The 25584-nt window shown below is 42.3% G+C and overlaps 1 protein-coding gene across 6 annotated transcripts in view; it reads right to left on the bottom strand.

Annotated features, from left to right (window-relative positions):
* gramd4a (GRAM domain containing 4a) overlaps window positions 1-25584 on the bottom strand; it is a 57348-nt gene that overhangs the window by 22188 nt on the left and 9576 nt on the right. For 4 of the 6 annotated variants that reach the window (XM_087830402.1, XM_087830404.1, XM_087830403.1 and 1 more), the window contains exons 2-3: window positions 23835-24048; window positions 17542-17662 (exon numbers count right to left, since the gene is read on the bottom strand). In XM_087830402.1, coding sequence (XP_087686528.1) covers window positions 17542-17662; window positions 23835-24048 — 335 coding nt within the window. Of the gene's footprint in view, window positions 1-2921; window positions 3309-17541; window positions 17663-23834; window positions 24052-25584 lie in introns of those variants that run through there. The other 2 variants (XM_087830407.1, XM_087830406.1) reach the window with 2 other exon arrangements.

The following is a 25584-nucleotide window of genomic DNA, read 5'->3' as shown; positions in this document are numbered from 1 at the left end:
AAGATCTGCAGCCAACTTTAAACCTATTACATTAAAAAACTAGCAGCAGCAGCAGCGGGTACGATACAAGCAGCAGTTTAGCTTTGAGTTTAGTGTAACATAAGCAAAGTCACTCTGTACAAAAAAAGGAATTCATAATGACAATACTCTGAAAACAACCTGCATTAACTTTTGGTGAGGAGGAGCCACAAGTGGTAAATAAGCTGGAAACATGAAGACTTGAAGCAGCATCTGTGATCACCTGGAGCAGTGTCTGCAACATTAGGCCTGCTTCGCTTTCTACCACAATATCTGCATTATTTCCACAACACTGATGAGCGGTCCGATGAAACTGCTGAAGGACCTTCAAGTCAAGTAACATAATAACTAAACCAACCACAGGATCTCTTTCTTAATAAGATGACTTGGGTGGTTTTCACCGCTTTTTACCACTAATGCCCACTCGTATGCTGCCACTCATTTTCTACTCACCTTGTACACTTTGCAACCCCACCGTACAACCACTCCCTGCACCCCACCCCCAATTTCTTTCTCCCATGCTCCACTCCTTCCCGTGCACGTATTCCCTCGCTGTAGTTTCCTTCCACATTGTCCATGATAGGGCTGGGCGATATGACCCAAAATTCATATCTCGATATTTTTTAGCTGGGTGGCGATATAAGATATATATCTCAATATTTTTTTAAAGACATAAGTTAAGAACAAAAAGAGAGTTCTTAGTCACACTGTGTCCCAGATGTCACACAGGCATTTTTATTTACATACAGCATAGATTTACATGAAGAAATTACTCAAAAATAAATTATCAGCATTTATTAAATAATCATGCTCCATAAATAAAAGAAAACAATGTTGTTTTTGTGCATAACAAAAAGCTCATAATTGTGCAGTCAAAATGTAAACTAACACACGCTGAGCATAATAACAAAGACAGATTTCCCAGCTGCTCTGTTCCCAACTTCTACTGCGTGACTAACAGCCTTGAGTTTGAAATCCTCTTTATGGCCCTTATACACACACAATACGGTAATATTACGTTGAAGCACAGTACGTATCACTCCGCGAGGCTCCAGACTACGGTAGCCGTAATGCTCCGACATTCCATCAAGCGGTGCAGCTCCGTAGCTTACCAAAGTCGTACTAAAACATTTTTTGACAGATTGCTGAGCGCCGTGTACCACCTAAAATAGGTTCGCGGTCAGTAAGCACAACCAGGATTCATACATAAGGCGCGCTGTCAACTTTTGAGAAAATGACAGGATTTTAGGCCGTGCAACCCCTGTGGGCTGCATGTCGTTAGCGTGGTTAGCGCGGTTAGCTCGCTAGCACGGTTAGCTCGCTAACACGTTGACGCCGTCCAGCCCCACAACTCGCTAACGGAGATTTGCCGTGTCCATCTTGTCGCTGCCTGCAGGTGAAGCTATGGGGGAGGAGGGGGAGTTGTGTTCAGTGAAGGAGAGGCGAGGCCGAGTAACGTTGCGCAGAGACAAAAGTGGACGAAAGAGAGGCAAACTTGTGGCTCCACACAAGTATAATTATAACGTAACATAGACTATATCGATATAAAGGATATGGTCACATCTTATATCTCGTATGAAAATATATCAATATTTTTTAAAAACTCGATATATCGCCCAGCCCTAGTCCATAACCTTCAAAACACCAGAAATAGAGATGCTGCAGAGTCCATAACACTGCACCGGAAGTGGGGCCACAAGTGTGTGATACAGCACAGCTCGGCACAGTACGCTATGTGTGTCAGACGAGGAAGGATAGAGTACAATCTGTTTTTTTCTGTTCCACAGAGGCCATCAGATAGCATATTAATAATACTGTCAACATGCCTGTTCTGCACCTAAAATTGGATTGCTGACATCTATATATAAATCTTCATCCTGGGTTGCCACATCACAGGGTCTCTTCAGCCATTACGAAAGCTAGTAACTAGACCATTTAATGTGTAACACAGACAGGGGATTAGCTAAATGCCATGCCAAGAGATGTCACTTTTAATCGTGCTGACCTTCTGTTCTTTGCAGACTTTGAATGAAACCATAATATCTGCAGGGGAAAAAGAAAAGCTACAAAAACATCACTATGAGCTTTACACATGATACATTATTTTATGAGGAAGGTTTGGATGCTGAGGGCAGATTATGGAAATGATGGAGGTTCTGCACTGCTTAACGGTGTTTTATTTGCACCAGGTTAAAAGGAATCGTTATGCATATTTTTAATTGTACTGGAGTAGCGCTGCATGACTCACACTTCAAAGTAATTCTTAACCATTTCATATTGGGCCCTAATGCAGCACTTCAATCCCCTCTTACTTTAAGTCTACTCTCGCTTCAGGCCGGCTTCTTCCAATTGGCTGCCCCTCTTAAACAAAAGGTAGGCGGGACTTCTGTGCCCTGTATCCAGATTTGTGTTACGCAGACACATAGCAGCTTCTTTTTTGATAATTGGAGTCAAAAAGCCAAAATAAAACTTTGCATTCCTGAATGCTGATGAGGATTTGTGACAATAATAACCACTATACAGAAATTTCCTAAATCAAAGCATACATGTAATTTTTCCTTCTTGTCTCGTCACACCATTATTAGAGCTAGTAGGGCCCAAACCTATACAATGAATTTTTTATGGTCCTGATCCAATACTGAGGTAGAGATGCTATATTTAGCTGGACAGATGAGTCCTGGTTCCCAACTTGCAAACGTGACAAAAACGTACCCTCATCTGGTTAAAACTTCTTTGATAAACTGAGGTAAAATCAAATCATTCACACTTGCATGTAACCTTTAAATACCTCCATGGATTCAGCAATTTAAAAAGTAAAGTTTGAAGCACCTTACAGACCTCAGAACACTTTTAAAACAGATGTTAGTCACATCCGGCTTATATTCCAAAGATGGCAAACTTACTGAGGTTGAGATTACTTTTATGGCTTTTGAAATTATCGACAGCTCCACTGTAAAGCAGCTCAAAGCTGTCAAAGGTGCAGTCCTCCATCCTGCACAAGGCCATGCGCCTCTGCAATCGACCGGTCCCTGGGACGCTGCTGCAGGAACGGGACGGCAGAGTGGCCGCTTTGGGTCGGTCTTGTAGTCCAGCCATGGCTGCAGGTTGCTTTAGTCCAGCCCGGAGAGTTTAACCCCCCCACTCTGACCTCAAAACTCCTTCAAGGCCCGTAAAAGTTTAGCTACAGGTCCCATGTTTACATGTCCCATCCAGAGATCAGGGATTTCTCCAAACTAAGTTATCGCAAGCAGCATAACGGACTGTTGTGACAGGCCTCCACACAGTGTGATGAGCAGCGATCAGAGCTGGTCTGCATGTGTCAGGCTCTGGGTGACAAGAGAAGGGGGGCAGTGGAGGTAAAGAGAGGCGGAGCTTTGCTCGGCGGCCAGCAGACTAAGAGGGCCTGGAATCTGAGATTTCTCAGCAGACTAGAGCTGTCAGACACAGACGCACACACTGCATGTTCATCTGTCAGCAGCCTTATATGACCCATGTGGATGAGGATGTGTTGTGTTTGTGTTTTTGGTTCAACCATGTGAGAAGAAGCATGTGTGGGGACAGAAAAGTCTGCACGCGTACGGTACGCACTGGACATGAACCGCTTTTCATTTACGCAAGTTTTTTAAGTCCTCAAAGGAAAAGTACTGTGTGAGTTTTTCAATCCAGGCCAGAGACAATAGCTCCTTTCACGAAAGGAGTGGGGGCATGGGGTGGGGGAGTTCGGAGAATAAGAGAGACAGAGCGGGAGAGAGGGGGAAAATCAGCTGCTTCGCACTGGCCTCTCACTGTTCCCCATTCACTGCCGTATTTTCCACAACACTCTTTTACTTGAACATAAAGGAAGGTCGATTTTTGTGGCCTCCAGCCGATCTGCAGATGTTAACAGGCTATTCAAGCTTCTGGCTAAGGAAAAAGAGAAGGGGAAACCACGGCACAGACATCCAAAATGAAACTAGCAACTAACAGGAACACGTGATTTCTCTATTCCCCACTTCTGTATGAGAAAAGATGACAACAGAGCTGGATGATTCACCTTTGTCTCAAATGAAGCCTTCTTGCACATAAAAGGGCTGATCATATATAAATTATAAATACCAATTTACTTTACCATATGATCATATCATTAAGTACAGAGAACATTTCTGTATGAGTAACAGCATTGCATTCCCAAACATGTATATGTATAAAAGACATCCAAATATGAAGCTGTAGTTGGACCGAACTGTTTCCTCCCCCTCTCCTTGGCCGCCTTCCTCTCTGGCCTTGATGTTTGTGGATAACCTAGATTGGACTTGCTTGGTGTCCTCACTTTATCCCCCCTCTACAACACAGGTCGACTTCACGGCTAAATCTCAGACTTCACAGCTCTTCCTGCAACATCAAAAACAACCCGACGTCTTTCTCGCCTCATGCCGTGTTTGTCGACCTCTTGTTTACGTGATGCCGAGCCAAACTCCTTGACAGGCAGCGTGTGTGGGAGTTAAAGTGTGTCTGTGTTCTTTCTAAATGTATGTGTGCTTGCTATTGGCCATTTGTGTGAGACTCATATTTACAAAGGAAGGGGGGTGGAGAAAAACATGAGTGTGTCATAAATAACCTAGACGAGCAATGTTCAATAATCCGATTTTGTGTCAGCAGGGAGGATACATTTCTCCTGTTTAGGGAATCTAAACCACATCACAGATTTCATTACATCAGATATCTGGTAAAGATTACAGTTTCCCCTGTAAGAAAAGGAAACCGAGTGTTTTCAGGGCAACTGTAAGGAAAGCAATTCCCACAGGGTCTGAGAAATGCCAAGCGATGAGCTCGGAGGATTGTGCAGAACCCAATTTCCTCTGTTAACAGATGCTGCTAGTCATTTAGCTACTGCACACTTCCATGTCTCACTCAAAAAGCACAGGACTCGGTGGTAACCATGCTGCTTTGACAAAGCAGTGAGTCGGCTCATTTCTACTCTGTGAACTTTTCTACCCACATGGCCAACTGTTGTATTCTCACATGCTTCCCTGCAGCTAATGAAAGATGACTAAACAAACTGATGATGAGGATAACTGTAACACTTGTGAGTCCAGTGAGAAGATCATCTAAAATGTTGTCTATTCCAAACTGTACCGACACCGAGATTATACTTAAAGGTAGGGCTGTGCGATATTTACAAAATCTTATATCCCGATATAAGACATCTATCGTCCCGATAACGATATAAATCACAAAAATGTAACATTTTCTGTAAATTATGTGAATCTCGGGCAGCTCGACTTGCGGGAAGTGTTTCCAGCTGCGCGTCATGTAGCTGGAGTCCAGTGTTTTAACCGATGCATGAAACTATACATTTTTAGACATAAGTTGTAACGCCCGCCGTTTTCTTTGTGAGTATTTATTACACGGCGTGCTTCAGGGAAAAGCCTGTTCTAACGTTTGAGTCTAAGGTTTATTTTTTTAGCACCTGGCGGCTCTTTTTTACTTCTCATCCGTAAATAATCTGCTCTTTCACGTGATTCAGTTTATTTTGAGAAGTCTCAACAGGATCTTGAGCTTTATTGTGAAAGGTTTATGTGGAACATAAACAAGCGGACGCGCAATGGTGTTACCGTCGTTGTTGCTAACCACAACGCATAAAAACAGGCGCTTGTCAGTCCGTAGTGTGGTTATATAAAATATAAGAGAAAGAGAGAACTTTAAGAAATGAATGTAGCCACTACAGTGACCATCAAAACGATGAAAAAATATTACCGTAGACAGTTTATTTTGCAACACCACGAAACAAACGATAGCGTAAAATGAAACGATAGATGTTTTTATATCGTCATCCGATATATATCGTTATATCAGCCCTACTTAAAGGCCTCTTCACAAAACTCCCAAATATAGAAACCATCTGCCTCTGCAATGTCCAGACCCCTTCAATGCCACTGACTTAATTTCCTGTAAAGAGCTCACGTATGATGGAACCGACAGGTCCCGTGAAAAATGTCTTCATTATCATGCAGCGTGTACTGAAGCTGCCCATTAGATGGAGAATAAATCCTTGTCATGCAGCAAGTACTATGGCTGCTTATTTAGAAAGACAATGAATCATCATCACAGCAAAAGAAATGAGTGATGAGGCAAAGACCTGCAAGATACTCCATCACTTGCATAATTTTCCCAAAGAAGGCTAAACCAAGACTTTTTAATAACTTCCATTTTTCTCTGCATAATAGGTCTCCACAATTACAATACACTCCTCATTACTACATTACTTCCTTACAAGTTTTTCCCTCTAAATAAACACTCTAAAAAGACAGATCGCATATTTCCCACTTTTTTGCCTTTAAACACCCTCTACACATCCTAGTCTATATAATAACCATTTGCAAACTTAACTTGCAGTTTATCAGCTGCTTTGTGATTTAAAACTAGAAAAAAGTTTTGCATCAGCCATCAGACAGAACTGTGTTCCCACCAAAAACAGTGAAAATATCAGCTGCAACAGTTTATTACAGTTTCAATAAACCAATTTAACTACATTTTATTTATATAGTGCCAAATCACGACTTAGTAGTGTATTTTATTACTAACTACTACTATTGCAGTTTACTTGTATTTGCTTAATTGTTTACTAAATGTTTGAGGTGTGAAATAAACCGCAATGGAGTTTGAAAAAAAGAAAAATGGGTGTGTGTGCGCTTAGTGTTTGTGCGCTGGGGTTTTGGTGGTGGGGGGCGTGAGGATTTTCTTGTAAAACAAAGGGGGCCCTAGTAAAAAAAGTTTGGGAACCACTGCTTTAATAATAATCTAAAGCGCCTTGAGGTGACTCTTGTTTTGATTTGGTGCTATAGAAATAAAATTGAACTGAACTGATATGAAAACGATTGGTTGCGGTTGAGGAGAGACATGACAAAAGACATGCTGCCCAATAAAGTGGTTGTAATTATTCACAGCTTGTCTGAGTTCGAGCTGCTTTTTCTGTGTTCTTCCCTTAAAGAATAGCAAAGTGACTTGAGCCAAGGCCCCTCTGTGAAAAATGGCTGCTGGTCCACTTTCTATGGTCTGCTGCAGACCCTGTGTCTATTCATTTGGATTTATTATAGTTGGAAAATTGCATTCCCATAACAGTTGCATAACCTAAGCTAAACTATAAAGTAAAGTAAAAATCTCACTTCAGTTCTCACAGAAAAACTTGTACTGACCACATCCCCCGAACCACTCGGTCATCCGCTCACACTCATTTAGCCCGCTGCTTTTGTTTTCTAGCTAACAGCTAGCTATCTTTTTGATGTCCATCTCTCCACAGTTCACAGGATTCATTGTGGACCAAAAATTAATGCTTAGATTTTAGTACAACTGGCAACACATGATCACCTAATGATCACCCGAGTTCACCCGAACTGTGCCAGATCTCCAAGGGTTGATTGTGGACGTAGCGTTTTCTGGGAGAAACGTTTCGTCACTCATCCAGGTGACTTCTTCAGTCTCAGCTGACTGCAGGTTTCAATCTTATAAACAGTACATTTGAATAATGACTGAAACCAGCCCAGTGAAGGAACAATGGGCTGTGAGGTCAGTTCCTTAATCTTAATTATGCAAATTCTCATGACCATTGATCAATAACCACTGATCAATGGCCATGAGTATCATTCACAGAGAGTTGGGGAATGGCTGCAATCACAGCAGTGTAAGATGGTGACAGATGTACCCTTAGGCCCCTCCTCGATTCAGAGATGGTCTTTCCCTTTTCACGTAAATGGCCTCCTTGACTCCGCGCTCAAACCAGCGTTCCTCTCTGTCCAGGATGTTACATCCTCATCATTGAAAGAGTGTCCACTGGCCTGTAGGTGTAAATAGACTGCAGAGTCCTGGCCTGACGAGGTAGCTCGTCTGTGTTGTGCCATCCCCTTCGCCAGAGGTTGTTTGGTTTCCCTGATGTATAAATCCCGGCAATCCTCCCGGCACTTAACAGCGTACACTATGTTACTCTGTTTGTGTCGGGGGACCCGATCCTTGGGGTGGACCAATTTTTGGCGCAGCGTGTTTTGGGGTTTAAAAGCCACAGAGACCCAGTGTTTCGAAAAAATGCGTCTCAACTGCTCTGTGCCAGATAGTATTCATCATTTTTGAGCGCCTCGCCATTTGTGCAAGAATCCCTCCTTCTAGATTACTTTTTAGATTTGAGTGAAACAACACTGTCCTGATGTGACTGTTTGCATGTCTGCTTGACTTCCCGATGAATTTTAATTCTCACAGTGGCTCCATCATCCAGTGGTTAAAACAGTCACTTTAGATGCAAGATATCAGCAATTCGAGAGCAGGAGGAGACCCATATCCAGCCTCAGGGGAATCAAAAGCTAGTGCACTCCTAGTGCTGGTCCCAAGCCCCGATAAATAGGAGAGTTACATCAGGAAGGGCATCTGGTTTAAAATTTGTTCCAAATCAAAACATGTGGATCCATACACTGTGGTGACGCCGTGGGAAACCACATAGCCATCCAGCCAACTAAGGACAACTTTATTTTCTGCACTTCACACATTACATTACAGTTCACATGTTGTACAGACCTCCTTTACTGTGTTTTCAGCTCTTTTCCACCTGTGAAAGGTTGAAATTGTTTAAACAATATTTGCTTTGCTGATATACTCCTATTATTACAGGGGGCCAATATGTGCTTGTATTATATTCATATTTAGCCAATATATAGATCCTTACTTTCTTTAATTTCTAAATGTCTGCTAGTAGCAACACTTCCTGTGACGCAGCTGGGATGCACTTGCTATTCCATGAAACCCTTCCAATAGTTTTACTGCAGAGAAAATTCCAGCATTTATAGTCTGAATCCTCTGATTCTACTAGTGCTCACTTTTTCAGCTGCCTGTGTGTGTGTGTGTGTGTGTGTGTGTCTGCCCGCCCAGTTAGAAATAGGGCAGCAGCTAGGACACTGTATCGACCAGCCAGTCACTGCAGAGCTCAAAGCGTGGCCTGTTCCCCTGCGGTGACCTTCAATACGCGACCTCACACAGGATAACTGCACTGTCGCCCTCTCTCTCTTGCACCCACCCCTAATTCTTTACAACTGGTTGGGACTAGCAGTGGTAAAACCAATAGACCTGTCTATAACGGTGCAATGTGAAAATATAGCTGTACTTTAGCATACCAGAACAAGAGCCAATGTTTTCAGAAGAGAGATCCACGCATTGGTGTGGGTAATTCATTTGGCTAGCAGATTTCTATTTCTATATATGTGTTTTCATTTGCCATTCTTTTATTAGCTCCCAGTACAAATGATGCCTTTTGTGATGTAAAATCTGGTAGGCAAAAAAATAGAAACATCAACAAGTCAAGAATAAAAAATAGGGAGAAGAGAAAAACAAAAAGGGGAAATAAGGGCAAAGAGAGGCCGGTATGAGTAAAAAAAAGAACACGAATAATAGCGAGACAGGAAAGCAGTGAAAGCCTAGGAAATTAAGCCGGCTCATATAACGACATGAGGTGATTTCCACTGGCACTAACCTCTACCATTTATCACTTGTGGGAGGGTCAGTACAGCTCAGTTCTTTTACCCACAGGACAGACTCTAGCTGATATATCCCCTCTGCTTCCACATCTATTCCCATGATAATCACAGAGCTCTCACAGTGTTATCACTCAAACAAACTGTTCTCTTTGTGCTCATCTGTGTGTGCAGCATGTTCAGACACTACACAAAAAACAAAACAAAAAAGAAAAAAAAACACCCCAGCATATATTCCTGCTTTGGTCACTGCTGTACTATTGTGTAATAACTCAAAAAAAATAGTGTGTAGCTTTGGTTTTCCACAAAGCGGATCCTCCATCAAATAGATGCGGTGATCTTAAAGCATGGTCATAATATGAATTTATCCCTTGTGGACAATCTCTAGACTTTTTTTTTTTAAACAAATACCACTGTAAAAATATGTTATTTGATATTCTCTTGCTTATAGCAAAGCATTCCTATGGCCAGTGGTGCTCCCAGATGTTTTTCATAGGGGTGGCCATATGGGGGCCACCAATATTTGAGTGGCACAACAAACACCGCAGATTTTTGGCGATGGCCATTGTCCCCCCTCAGCCCCCCAATTGGTGCCCACCCTGCCTATGGCTTGCTTTAAAACCAGTCTCTTTCACTGATAATTGTGCCTTTACAGACATCACCAATGCCATGAGCACTGATCCACCACCCATACCATCAACTATGCAGCCTACACCAGCGGTCCCCAACCTTTTTTGCGCCATGGACAGGTTTATGTCCGACAACATTTTTCACAGACCGGCCATTAAAGGTGACGCGGATAAATACAACAAAATAAAACTAGTACCAGTACCCAAAAAAAAAGAAGATTTATTCATAACACACAGGAAAAGACCCAGGGAAACCAAGTTAAAGATAAATTTTTTTTTTTTTTTTTTTTTTTTAAAAAAGTGATAAAAGAAACCATGAAAAATCATAAATCTCATACCCGAGCCTTAACTCTCGTGGCCCAGTACCAAACAACTCACGGACCAGTACTGGTCGATGGCCCAGGGGTTGTGGACCGCTGGCCTACACTGTACAGGTTAAAACAAGCAGGACAATCCCTTTCCTGCTTAGCCCAGGGAAGGCATTGTCCATACCAACATGCATGACAACTTTTCCAGTGATTCTGTGGCCATGCCCAGTTTCTTGTAAAAGGTGCACCAAATTCAGTCATTTTGCTTCAGTCATATCACTTGGATGCGAGTCACAGAGGCAGCATCCAATAATCACTTAAACCTAAAGCCTCAGCTACACAGGCCACAGGTTAGTTGGTGACCCCCTGGCTCATCGCTTGGAAAACAAATATCTGTTTGCCAACCAGGTGGAGAGTGGTTGCTGGAGGTTGGTGGCTGCCAATTGCTTTAGCCACTGGCAAAATGCTAAGGTAACCTATAGTTTGTATGGAATACAGCAAAGTAAAACTTTGAAAGCGAACAGTCTTAATTTCTGGTTTGTGTGCCACTCTTCACTTTCACAAATAGTTATCAAGTGTTGTCATCTTCCATACCAACTATATGCAGTTGCAAGAAGGCTTCTGGTCTAGTACTGACTCTTTGTGACCATTTTCACCCAAAGACAACACCTCTAGCAATCACCCGCAACTGGTCATGGAAACCTCATTTGTCCTTAGCGACTAGTGGTTGCCAACTGGTCTTTAGGCCTTTTGTTGCTGACTTCTACTAAGATGATATTTACCCAAATTTTCACTTTTCACTGGTTTTTAATCATACTATGGTATAAACAGGTACAAACGCACAGGGGAGCAGCAGTATCAACATGTCCTCCACTGTTTGTCAGCGCTTCTACAAGTAGGATGTGATGCTGGGTCAAAGCAGCAAAAACACTCTGGTGGACATGCACTCCCATGCTAACACGGTGCTGAGAGCTTCAAAGCACAAACATTCAGTAACTATAGAAACCTGACTTACCAGCAAACAACAGAAACATTTATTGCTACTGGCTACAAAGCTAATTGGAGGCAGTGAATTATGAGCAGCACTGCTTAACTGATGAAAACATCTATTTAAAAACAACAACACAGCACTGTCCCATGAAGCTAATCTGATAGCTTACTGTTAGGTATGTGTGCATGAATCGGGACTACGTGCGATAGAGGGAATACATTGGGATCTGTCTGAAGACAAAGAGGAGAACTGAAGAAAAGAGTTAATCGAGCAAAAGGCCATGATGACGCTCTGTTACAAGTAAGAGTGTATTTGTGTGTGTGAGTGTGTTCGCGTGCACGCATTATGGTCTTTTTTTTAAATGTGATCTCACGTCCGGAAGCATGATTACAAATTAACCAAGTTAGTGTCCTCAGAATAGCGCGGGCCAATCACAACAAATGCCAAGGGAAAAGGCATGGGCCATTCCATCCACGCACACGGCATCTGAAATGGAAACTCACGCCTCCTGTACAGGAAGGAGACAATCTACTTAAACAGTGTGTTTGTTTTAGTATACAGCGTGGGCTCCCGTTTTATTTTTGGCACGCAAGAGAAAGATATCACAGAGAGAGAGAGGGGGAAAAAAAAACCACCCACACTCAGATAGCTCTGAATACTAAAGAGATTCAAGGAGAGCAAATAATTTCTTGGGTTAAATGCTGAGCCAACGTCGGCACAAAAGCAAGACACACTTCAAGGTTTGAAAGGATGTCTGAATCTCTGCTCCTTATTTTTCATTTCCCAATAGTGCATTACTAGCTGCTCCCCCTGGAAATGCAGTTTTCTAAACTTCCAAGGCCAAAATATTTTCTTCTTTTCTTGCAGTCGAAGAAGCTATACTGAATTTAAGACAGAAATGGAAGCTAAAATGAGTCCAAAAGCTAACATGTTATTCACATTTTACATTTTTACATGTTGGTCTCATCACAAAAACGTGCTTGCTGTGAGCAAACAGCGACCTTTCAACAATAAAATTGCTCTCTTAACCACGATTGACAAACAAGTGACTTTAAGCAACAATTTTCCACATTTGCTCCACTCTGTTTTACTTATTGTGGGCATTGTCACTGAACCTCGCTAGATAGTATCCATCAGTGCTCACTAAAGAAATGTGCACATTCCCAGATGCCACTCACCTGGCAAATTTTAGGCTTTTAGTGGTTGCCAAGAGGACACAAACTGGTCTCTGGGCCTGTGTGTGACTGGGGCTTTAAGGACTCACAGGGAAAGAGTGTAAAGCAGTGTTACTCCTCACCATCCACTCTGAATATCACTTCAGAGTTCCTGCCAACCTCTATAAACTAATATTTACATATAAATGAATCTATAAATAAGACGACTTAAGCTATCAGAGACCTTCTGGTGTACTTTAGTATACCAATGCAGCATCTATATAGAGTGTAAAAGCAGCAACACATTTGTGTAAAGACGGACTTAAAAAACTTTGGCTATTGTCTGACCGTCAGTAACTTCTTTTATCTGGGTTTTTTTAAACCCACAAACAGTGACGAGCACATGACACACTGGCCACCGCCTCAAGGCACTAAGGCAGCAGCCAACAGTCGAGACTGGGTTACAGTTTCTGCAAAGTAATCATTTCCAACTGCTGCTGATAGTGTTGCAAAGTCAAGGTTATATCAACCACAGCATCTCAGCCATGCAGTGGCAAACGGGATGCTGAATGTCAAGTTTCAAACCTCCTCTGGCATTAACACCAGCACATAAACTGCATCAGGAGCTTCATGCACTGGCTGAGCAGCTCCTCTAGATATGCAAGGAGCCCAGTACTTTTTGATACGTATTGCATATCTGACTGGAAATAATGGAATAAGAGGAAGCAGCTGCACTGGACTGGCTGGAGGCACTGTAAGCAACAGGCTGTACAGTGTCTATGTCCAAGTATTTAACTGCACCTGCTGTAAATAGTAATGGTGTCATCAAATATTAAGAATATTCTTAATATAAGCTGAACTTCATGTCAATGACCAAAATGCGGTGCTTCATAGTACACCAGTGTCTTTCTATAGCGCCTGTGTTCCAGAAACAACCATTACACAGCACATTAAACTACAGTGTCTCACTACAAGGAGTCTTTTGTCTCACCCTGCTAATCTTATTAGCTTTAACTAATGACAACGTGTATGTCAGCATTTAAATCGGTGTTCATCTGTGTGTAACACGCACTGAGAAAAATCATGAATAACTACTTATGCAGCAGGCTATATTGTGCAAGCCGTCCCATAAACTCAGCCCTCCATAGTTTATCGTATGACGACAGCACAGGGAAGAAGGGGAGAGGGCAAAGGAGTTGTGGAAGTGGAAGCCAAAATAACAAGAGCGCACGGCGGAGAGCAGGACGCCATTACTTGCTAATGGATTGTCATGCTTCAGCGTCCCCAGAAGTACGATTACACCGGCCAAAGATGGAATGAGAGATTGAGAGGCGTGAGAGAAATGAATAACCTGAGAGTGAAAGAGGAACTGAAGACAAACTGAAAGAAACGTGCGTAGTGGTTTGTCAAGTGGCTCCCTGATTAGTGGCTGTTCTGAGCTGTCACAGCTTTGGAATTACATGGGAACATCATAGTGATCTGATAAAGAGAAAGAAAGGGAAAATCAAAAAAATAAGTTTAAAAAACTTTTAAAAAAAAGAACTGAGGCTGATCCGGAAATTGGAGAGCAGGGAATGGTGGGCAGATCTGAAAGAGCAGCTTGGCAGGATGAAGAGAAAAAAAAAAAAGCAATGAGAGCTTTAGAAGATGTTTTTAAAGATGGGAGAGAGCAAGGAAAGGGAAGTAAGAGATATCCATGAAAAATAGCTCACTAACTCGCATCCTGACAGTATGACAACGGGTCCAGCCCTTTGAGCTTAGGCACTGCATTATGAGAGAAGGCATAGCCTGAGGTATTCTCTTTCATACGCATACACACTTTCCCTCACTTGCTAATAGAAAAGGTAAAGAGGGCGGGCGGAGACCTGACAGTCCATTACAGAGCACTGGCAACAAGGTTGTTGTAAAGGTACAGCAACTGCATACTGCACACCAACCAGGTTAGACAAGCCTGTCACAGAACAGCACCGTCCAGTCCCCTCCCCCTGAGTTAGCCTGCTTTGCCCCCTTCCCCTGCCTCGTCATAAATCACTAAAGGTTTACAGAAAAATCTGCTACTTTCCCACTACTTTTATCAGTGAAGACAACTGCAAAGATACCCTGAATCTACACTGAGCACTGTTTTGTTATCGGATGCTGTGTGGAAGTCATAATGACTTTCATAAGCAAATGGAGTTTGTTAGGATGACAAATTAGACAAATTAGACCTACAGGTGGGTGCAACATTTTGGTGGGCTGCAGCACCTAGCACCGGAAAGACTGCACATACAGAGGAAGGACTGCACACTTTGAATGCAAATGTCATGCAGTCAGTCGAAACACTAAAACTAAAATGGCGCTTGTCTTTACAAAACAAAACAAAACAAATCCACAGATTAATTATTGAAAATCTGCGTCAAGTAGCTATAATTATAACCCTTATAAAGCACATTATCAATCATTTTATTGCACATATTAAAAAAATAGTATGTGACAAGTAGTTTTTTGACTCTTGGTCTTGCCTTTAGGCTGATATCAGTGATTCTTGTGAATTGTGAACAGGCACATGGTCAGACAGATGTATGAGCTAAAAATCAACAATGTGAATGTGAGTTTCAATGGCCATCTATCCTTTGATAGCTACAATAATTTTCATCCTCCCATGACCCTGAACTGCATTAGCAGTGAAGAAAACCGATGGATGGAAGGATTGAAATCTTTTTGAAAACACATCGAGCGAGTTTATATAAGGTCCAAAAACATAAAACGCTTTGCAGGGTTACAGGGTTACTGGGTTCACTAGCACTTTGTAATGTCTCCTCCCAGGCTGCCTCTCTGGTGTAGCATGGAGGATTGATTAACACTAGTGCAGCAGCTGCTTGTTCCATCATGTTTCCAGTGTAATTTCAGGGTTGCTAACATACAGCTACCAAAACAAGATGATACTGCTTTTGTTACTGTCAATTCTAGCATAGATTACACAGTCACACTAGTTTGTTCAGTGTTGTGTATTTGTTTCCCCTTCAACTTGCTTTCGAGAAACTGGAGAAAGGCTTCCTTACAGAGAGCTAAGCTAACCCGATGATGACATGACAGAATGCCTGGATTTGAGTATTTCATCAAATTTGAGTATTTTCTGTCATTGACACTGAGGGCAATCTACTGTAATACTGTTTAAAAAACAAATAAAAAAAACTAACATACAAGCATTACATTGCTTTCAGTGTCTGAGACAACAACTGGGAGATGTCCTTCGGATAAACCATGTGCTTGCAGGATTTGAAAGTACCCTGTTTAGACCTCTTCTCAAACCCCCGAGGGAAATGTTCCAACAAAACTCTGACCTTGCTGGATCTGATCATTTTCAGTCTCCAATGAGGCAGCAGAAAGGACAAAATGAAAACAGACACAGACAAAAAGCCATGTATATCAGTCAATCACACAAAACACTGATCAAGTAATCATCTGGTCCGTTTGGGTATGAGACAATGGGTGTGGCCTCTGTCACCATGCCACCAAATTCTGATACAGCCTCTGGTAAAACCAAGTACTGCTTATCAGATAGAAGCTGAAATAGAAGCTCCAAAGTTGAGCAACTCATCAGCATTTCTTGAATCTAACCGACTGGCAGCCCAACATAACGATGTTGTGCACAACAACCACGAGCAATGAATCAGACAGTTAAACCGCAAATTCAGTGAGCTCACAAGATGACACAGATTATGTTTGTCACTTCGCAGGAATTTACAACATGTGTGATTCTTCTTAATAAGAAACACGTATCACTTCTAAAATCTCTCCTACAACACAAATAGCACATTTCTGTGTCGAGTTGCATCATAAGACATCACTAAGTGCCAGCACGAGTTCTTAGACTCTTTACACCAAAAACCATCTCTTCAGCATGAGAGGCTGCCTGCTACATTTGCCGTACAAGCAACACCAAAAACAAACAAAAAGGCCATTTAGATAAGAAACTGATGAATTCATGAGGCGATATCTCTACAACACCAAATCACCAGTGCAACACAATGCAACAGACATTTTCACTTGTTCTCTTACAGCTGCAATCATCTCGCCAAATATAAAGTTTTCTATGAAACAATGGGAATGGGATGGGACAGAGCCGATATTTGGACACAATCGGCTAAATTGTCACTCAAAAAGCTACATCAACTATCGCTGACAACGGGCAAATCTAAGGCGCTGGTGTCTTTAGCCACTTTTTGTTGGTCTGCGTGTGCCACGTGTCAGCAGCAGTGCACCAGCTGCTCCACACTAGTCTGTGACCTAACCACAGACTGTGGTTTAAATGAGATGACACGAATGAAAAGTTCCTCCTCTGATGCTGCTTTGTCCTCCTCTCTGTGTCATCGGGACGCTTTTATTTAGTCAGAGTCAACTCTAGTAACATTCTCATCGTTAGATCCACTCCTCACGTGAAAAGGTGCACGCAGAGCAAACAAAAAAGAAGAAACTAGTGTGGCGGTAAACGACAGTAAAGATGCTTAACAAGCACAAATAAGATCAAATAAGACCTGAAGTGAAACGACTGAACTGCTGCATCACTAGTTCTGGGTAATTCAGAAAATCTGAGGCAGGACTCAGATATGCTGCTCCGGTGCTCGACGGTGGGTGTTACGGATGTTTGTGTGGCTATTTTTGCTGGTGCGACTACCATAGCAACGGTAACCAATCGTCACAAAGCAAGGTAGCTGAGCTTCAATTAAAAGTTATCAGCCAAGTTAGCTGCCTGTTAGGAAATGCGTTCATTTAGAACAGGCTGATTAGCCACTTCAGTGATCAACTTTTGATTGGCTGATACCTACACTGGCACCTCAAAAACTGGATTTTTCTCAGCTTCAAGTGCAAGCAGCACAAATAAAGTTTCAGTAAATAAAAGCAGCTTAAACAATCATATTTAGTTGGAAAATAAATGCCCAGAAAAGCGCAGTGTGTGTGCATACTCACGTAAGAAATGTTTCTCCAATAAGGCAATTTCCAAATGACCCTTGACTTCGTTGAGCCGCTCTGACTCGGACCTCTGGAAGTCCTGTATGGCTGCAGCCATAGTGGGAGACCCCGAACCAGCCTGTGCACACAGACACACACATTCATTCATGCATACATACACAGGCACGCAGGCAAACAAAACAAAAACCGAGAAACAACAAAGAAAAACAGATTTGAATTCTTATTTCCATGCACGCGACACAAAATCCACACGAGAGCACAAGCAGGGAGATCCCATATGATCTAATGCACACAGATTAGCATGGTGCAGTGACTCACACCAATGTTTCCTCTCCTGGTTCGAGTCCAGTAGGAGCGAGATAGGAGGAGGAGGGCGAAAAAGAGGAGAACCCCCCCACCTCTTCTGACTACAGCAACACTGATGACTCAAACAGCAATGACTGAGGGATACAACCCTGACACACAGGGAGAGGTGGACGAAATGTATGGCAACGACTGAGAGATGATGACTGTGTGTGAGAGAGTGAAGGAAGCGGGATGAGAAGAAAAGGGTAAGGAAAAAAAGGGGAGAGCGGGTGATGACGGAGGAGGACAGGATGAGAGAGACGGCTGTGCTAGTGCATGATGAGCACTGCAGGTTGAGCATCGCTGCTCGACTATAGCGGGGGTCCTTTAAGAGACTCTCGCCACACAACAGACGCATACACTAACGCACACACACTGCAGCAGCTTCTCCCTGACAGCAGCCGGTGAGGCTTGCATGTGCCTGCATAGACAGACTGCAACATCTCAAGCAAGGGAGACAGAGGACGAGAGCGCAGTAGCACAAAACTGATGGTGACCTAAAAAAAAAAGTGCTTTGGGAGAGAGCCAAAGTCTAACGACACCGAAGGCTGGTGAGACAGCGACGCCGCCATGGATAGCGCATCCCTGAATACAGAAGCACTTCAAAGAAAACAAATGAGAGGCTCTCCTGGAAGTGTGTCACGAAGAAGAGGGATGTTGAGTGAAAGAGAGAAAGTGAAAGAGGGCAGAGACGTAAATGAAGACAGCAGGATGAAAGAGAAAGATGAGGAGGAAATGTGAGGAGAGGACAGAGGGGCAAACATGTTTTTTTGCTGCATTGCGAGCAACGATTCGCTTTAGTTTGGATTTTGGCGGCTTTGTTTTATGTCCTACGAGGACGCATCACTTATACACGCCTCTGATGCTTTACGCAGGCGTCCGCTCACACTCATAATGTCCCGGTTATCAAAAGTAGGTCAAACGCTGACGTCACCCTGGACAATTATCGGCTAATTAATTATTGTGTTCCCCCTCTCTCCTTTTAATGAGCATGGGATGCGAGTTTAGGAAACCCTCCGTTTGGAAAAAAAGAGAAACTCTCAATCTCTTCTGAGAATGCACGCTGAGAAACCTGAACAGATATAACTGTGACATGCATGCAAATCACAGGAAACACCTCCATCTAATGAAATTCTCCAAGCAACAAGGCTGCTATATAAATATCAACTTGTACTTTGCATCACACCCACTCAGCCTTCAACCATTTATCTGCAACCTCAGCAAAAGACTGCATAAGGTCACGCCCTGGAATCTATTTGAAATGCAATATTAATCCAGTCTGTCTGGTATAAAACAGAAGCTAAGAGATGTTGTTGAACTCATTTACTCCATCCATATTTTGAATTTTAAATCCAAGTGTTGAGTGATTTCTGCTATGAAAAGTGATCAGCTTCAGCTGACTAAAATTGAATTGAATTTTTCTTATTGCTGCTTAGTCATCTCACCTTAGCCAGTCACGTCTTCTGGCCCTGCCTGAGCCTGGTTCTGCCAGGTTCCTGTTAAAAGGGAGTTTTTCCTTCACACTGTCCTTTACTCATTGTTCTAATTTTGTGGGTTTTTGCAGTATTACTGTAAGATTCTTACCTTACAATATAAAGCACCTTCATAAACCTCAGAGTTTTAAAAATGTGCTGCCATTGTGCACTCCTGCAAGATTCAAGAAACTGGATTCTTCGCGTCTCCGTGATTTGCACCCGTTTTGTCTGTGACTGGATAAGTGTGTGGGTGATCTGAGTCAAGGAGGAGATTTAACCCACTTCATCCTGGAGCTCTTTAGCTCTGACGGTCCTGTTTATTGAGCCACAACTCTCAGTAGTTTCTGCACCTCTCTGCTTCAGGTTAGCCATTTCTCACTTCACTTATTTTATAGGCTTCATGATTATACCGGCCCCTTCCATCCACAAACACCAGGATATAAATATGTAATTGTTCTGATCACAGTATTTTTTTATTTTTTTTAAGAAAGTGAAGAGGAAAAATGGGGGGGGGGAAACCCGAACAGTAGTCAGCTCCTAAAAAGTATACATAATAATAATAATAATAATAATAATAATGTTTTTGGGGAGTATTCAGCTGCTTTTACTTGTTTAAAGCCTGGAAAGCGGTGACGCTGCCAGCTGTTGGCTAGAAGCCCAACATAAATTGACAGCTGCTTCAAAATCCTGCAAAAACTGAAACCTCTCAATCACTTCCTCGATATCTCTTTCAGCCCTTTCTGTTTGAAAGCCGGCTTTTAAAAATCTATATATAACTCGATACATTTTCTTTCAGTGGTACCTGCTGTACAGACTTTATGCCTGCTCGTGACTAGAAGTTGGGTTTGTGGCCAACCTTAAAGAGAAAAACTTGCAAGTCTAAATCAAGTCAGGCTTAAAATGTCAAGTTATGACTGACTTACTCTGCTAAACTCTGCCGATGCAAACACTTCCTGTCTGACAGCACCTCCGTTTCCATTTTCTTCTAGCCTCTAGGAGAATATCATCAGAACAAGACAAATGCAGAGATGTCCTGGTTAGCAACAGTTTTCCTGTACAGAGGAGAGATTCGACCAGCTGCTAAGTGCTCTCCTACACTGTGAGGCAGGCTACTCTTAGCGCTTTAATGTAGGGGCTGGACTGGGCTCCTGCGCTGGAGTGCTCAGGTAACGGGACAAGTCGCCCTGAAAATGTCCAGTCATCCCCGATTCCGAGTCATTCGAGAAGAGAGCAGCTCCTGGGATCTCACGTGCCGACTTCACTCTACTCCTGATTTTTAACTCTCAGGAGGCTAGAAGAGAGCCTCGCAGATGAAGGTGATAATAAGAGAGGAAGACTTCAAAGCTTTTGCTCTGCTTCTGAGCACATCAATAGAGACCTTCTTTGTGTTGACAGAGCAGCAGTCAAGCGGCCGCTGGTCGTACTTTTTGATCTGTCAAGTCTAATGACAAACAATTAACAAATGTATTTGGGCAGCAGCAAAAAAAACAAAACAAACCCACAATAGGCAACAGCAGGCACATGCAAGTATAGCAGCACTTGTTAACGAACATGCAGCTGTAAAGATAGCCACACAAGTATTATTTGTGCCTCTTCTCACTTTCACTTTTGTTTTTCTGCCAGTGAAACTACCCACCCTCCCCCCTTCCCAAGCAGATTTGCTGTAAACCATGTGATTTCTAAAAAATGTCTCAGGTATCTGAGGTGTTGCTTGAAAAGTCACTTTAAAATCCAATAAAACTGATTAAAAATATACAACTTAGAAGGTATACTAAGAAAAGACACCGCTTGCCACAGCAACATCTTAAAGGGTGCTCACAGCTCCTCATACATGACAAATTTAAACCCACTCTGTTGTATTCTGCAGTGTTTACAAAGTATATAAATCAGGTTTGGCTACTGTTGACATTTTAAAAGGATGACTGTAACCCAGAGCTCAACTTTTTTGGATTTTTCTGCCATTACAAAACTGATCTTTGGACCTTAATATGAAAAACAGAGAGAGATAAGAGTCTTGAGTTTAAATCCTGATGGTATCATTACAGGCTCAAGTACTCATGTCTAGTGAGTACATGCTTTGGCACTGAATGGCAGGTTCGAAGCTGTTCAGCGCTAACAGCTGGTCAAGTATTTTAAATGCATGACAATATGTAAAACTTAAAAAGAACAAATGCATCTAATTAAAATGCACACATGCAGCTGGAGGAAATGGAGACATTTGAATATATTGATGTCTACATATGTGCAAATGGAGATCCAATCAGCTGACACTTAGCTGCTCAGATGGTCCCGCGTTTTCTCCAGGACACATTTGCCCTCTTTGTCAAACCTGCTCCTTCTGTTTTGCCCTAAAACTACCCACAAAACTCATTTTTCTTCATTGGCCTCTGACACCGAGTTGCACATTGTGTCTCCTGTGCCTTTTTCCAACTACAACTGTACACTTTTAGCACCTGCTAGCATGTACTTTACTTATTTCACATCTATTCACTTATTTTATCCACTGTGCCTTTTTTCAGCACTTTGGTCATTTAATGTGCTTAATAAATACATTTATAATTTGATTTTTACATTATTCCTATTGGGTACTTGTAGTATTTTAAGGCAGTACAATTGATTCAATTTGTAGAGCTCGTTTTAATTCATGGGGTGACTTGTTATAGTCAGTCCTTTTTAGGTGATTAATGCTCCGCATGGCTGGCGGCTGAAGCAATGCTTCAGTAGTTTGGTTATTTCTTTATAACCACAATATCCTGCTTCAGAATGAGAGAAAATGTGCTACATAATGGCAGGAATACATAATCCAAGTCTAGTTTTTCACATTTGAATATTAACATTACATTTTGGTCATTGCCTTGGGTGAAAGAGACCATTACAATAGATAATGGCTACACTGAAAGTCCAACATTTGCGGTGATCAAGCTGCCTGATCCAGCAGGTAAAGTGAGGCCGGCGGGGTCGCACGCGCTCGTCTGTTCAATGACTGAGCGCCATCTGCCCAATGACATCCTGCCTATTTAATATGGATGACACAAGCTAGTTTGTCAAGAAGTATCGGTGTATATATTCAGCAGCCCAAGGGCACGCTCTTTTTAAACGGATGAGGCAATGAAATTAGGTTTCCACTTAGGCCATATGACCCAATCCTGAAGGGTAAAAAGCACACATCAGTGGTGCCACCAGGGTGGGCTCCAGTGTGACAATAAGGACCTCTTAAGGGTACTGTGGACAAAAGGTGAGATATCCACCATGCCGTTTAGGCTATAAGATACACAAGGGAATGTGGGAGAAAGTGCATGCCTCGTGTGTGCATCCCAGCAGGGATGAGAGCAAGCTTGGTCTATTTTAGGGCTTCAGAGTGTGAGTCATCAGTGCTGTGATGTGGGTGATGCCTTCTCAGTGGGCTGGTATGCACACAGGCAAACACAAAATTATATCCTAGCTCACAGGTGCACATGTGAAAACAAACACATGAAAATACAGACACGTTGCACATGCCTATAAAGTATGCTCAAAAGGGAATTCACGGCTAGATCGCTCATTTGATTTGTGCAAGTTTGTGCAGGAAAACTCAAAGAACGGCCACATGAGCAACAGTTACCTAAACTCTCTCTCTGAACAGAGACAGAAAAAAAAACAATGAAAGGGGACAGACATCTGAGCATTTATTCAGGAAATGATACGATCAAGTGACTAATCTGGTGATTTAATTATCTGTCAGTGTGCACGGCAATGACGACAATCCTGCCGTTTTTAGTCACCACTGAGGGCAGAAGAAAGCTTCAGATTTCAGAACAGCATCCAGCGTGGGGGGAAGAAATATCAGAAAACATGGTGTTTTTTTATTTTGTCACAAAGTTTAGTCTTCTTACAGTTTCCTCTGGATCTTGTCCATGCCCTCCCCTCTAGACATCTTGGAGTCCAATCTTCTGAGGCCAACTTCCTGTCCTCTCGCCTCCTCCATCAATTTCCCCGCTTAAATCTTTTCTCTCCCACCATTTTTCATTCTCTACTTCTCACAAATGCTTCCAGTATTTAGGCTCTTGACTCATGCTGATGGCTATCTATATCTTATGTCCGCTATTAGAAAAACTTCACTGCTGCCATCTCCTCCATTTTTCTTTTCATGATGAGCCCTCCCCTTTTCGTTCCTCTTCAGATAAGCAGAAAGAAGAGAACTTTTAAAAACAGCAACATGGTTTTGCTTTTCAGCTGCAGCGCTCCTTAAGCTGGAGAACAACATCAAACCAGCATGATAATAGTAAAGCAAAATCCCCTGCTTGTCTCCCCCCTTTTTTCTGTTGAGGAAACACCAACTTCAGTGATTTAGCATCACACCCTTTTTTAGAAGGACTAATGGATGAGTCACAAAACAAAACCCTAAATCCTCCCATGTGTGTTTACCTTTCCATCACAGAACAAAAAAAACAAACAAACACAAAAAAAGAAAACAAAATGACGAGCACTCACGGGGTCTCGCAGGACGTCCTCCGTGTCACGCAGAGCTGCTCTCGGCTTCAGCTGCATGTCGTCGCTACATTCGTTGTCGGAGGCAGGTGGCGACTCGGCCAGATCCGGGAATTCGTCTCTCGTCCTGGGGCCTCGGAAGCGGATCTTGTCCAGGCGCTTTAGCATGGTCAACACCGCACACCTGGGCTTTACCTTAACATGGCGGACGGCAACCCTGCGGGCACAAAATACACGGGCTGCTGAACAGGCAGTAAAGGACGAGTCATTAACACTGAGAGGAAAACAATGTCTTTACTCCCCCGTTGTTTACAAAACTCACAGACCCACTGCAGTTCATGCAAACACGCTTTTCTTCATCGTTATATACAGATTATGGTTTACAGAATAGTTTGGTTTATATTTTACTGAATTAATTTGATGCACAAACAGAGAAAGAGATTCAATTATTAGTTAAAAAATATTCACTGAATTGTAACATATAACCTTAATCTTAAATCTAAGAAATGTAACGTGTCACGCTTCTCTTCCTGTAAGGCGGTGCTTGATCCATTTTCCCCACATACCAACACATACTACAGTCTTGGACTGCATGTTCAGGCTCCAAATTTGCCAGTGTTTGGATTAGGGCTGCCACGATTAGTCGACTAGTCACGATTATTATTTAATAGTCGACGCGTCGTTTGAAGCTTTGTAAGATCACAAAAGACGCAGGAATAAGTAGTAGGATTTAAGAGTGTAATAACGGACTGAAACAGAAGATGGCAGCACTGCATGTACAAGGATGCCAGCTGCCGTTAAACCCCGAAGAAGAAGAAGCTGTGTCCCAGAATTCATAGCGCAGCCCAGCTCAGTCTCCAACAATGGCGGCAGCTAGTTAGTTTTAATATTACTCTTATTATTCTTTCTGGGTCACAAAATAAACGTTTAACATATTTTCAGGCGAGAATGTTACTGTATAAACCTCAAATATCTGCTCAGTTTATCAAGACACCACATATTTTCATAAGCGCTCCGACGTTTTCGGAGACTTCTGTTACCCACTAGCTCGATAGCTAGCCGGGGTCTAGGCTCCCGGCAAATCGTTTTCAAACCCACCGCCGTCTTTCGCTACTTAGGTTAAACATATATAAGTCACTTAGATAACTTAAAATGTTATTGTTTGGCTTTTTTTTTTTTTTTTAGTATTTTAGGGGTTTCTTTGTATTTTATTTGTTCCTGAGTAAATCGGTTTGGCTGAGATTAAAGTTGTCCTGTCACTCCTCCAGCAAACAGCAGATACGCTGACCTCATTTATTTAATTCACATCAATAGCTGGAAAGGTGGTGCTGGTCGAGAAGGACTGTGGGAGGCTGTTAAAGGCTTAATGGTTGCGTTTTCGTGTCAAGGGTTGACATCTAATGAAGACAAGTGGGGGCTGTTTGAGTCATCATCCACTGCAGTAAACTTGACCCTTATGAAAGTAACAAAATACAGACAGGATTTACAAAGTCATCTACCAGCAATGTGCGAAACAGGTCATGATAGTTTAACAGGAACCAGCTTCAAAGCACAACAGGTGCTAAACTGTTTCTGGCAAACACATCACAGTGCTGTCAAGGCTACTGTTTCACATCAATAGTGCCATCCAGAAGTATGTGATCAGGACTCATCTTTTCTAAACTGGTCCGTGTATGAAATGACTAATAGACAGAAAATAGAAATATTAATAAAAATGTAGAATGTTGTGTTATTGTAGTGTTTTGATCTCAAT

Source organism: Neolamprologus brichardi, chromosome 17 (assembly GCF_056152115.1).
Source record: "Neolamprologus brichardi isolate AB-2024 chromosome 17, ASM5615211v1, whole genome shotgun sequence".
Taxonomy (NCBI): domain Eukaryota; kingdom Metazoa; phylum Chordata; class Actinopteri; order Cichliformes; family Cichlidae; genus Neolamprologus; species Neolamprologus brichardi.
This window is presented reverse-complemented; position numbering and strand designations above follow the sequence as displayed.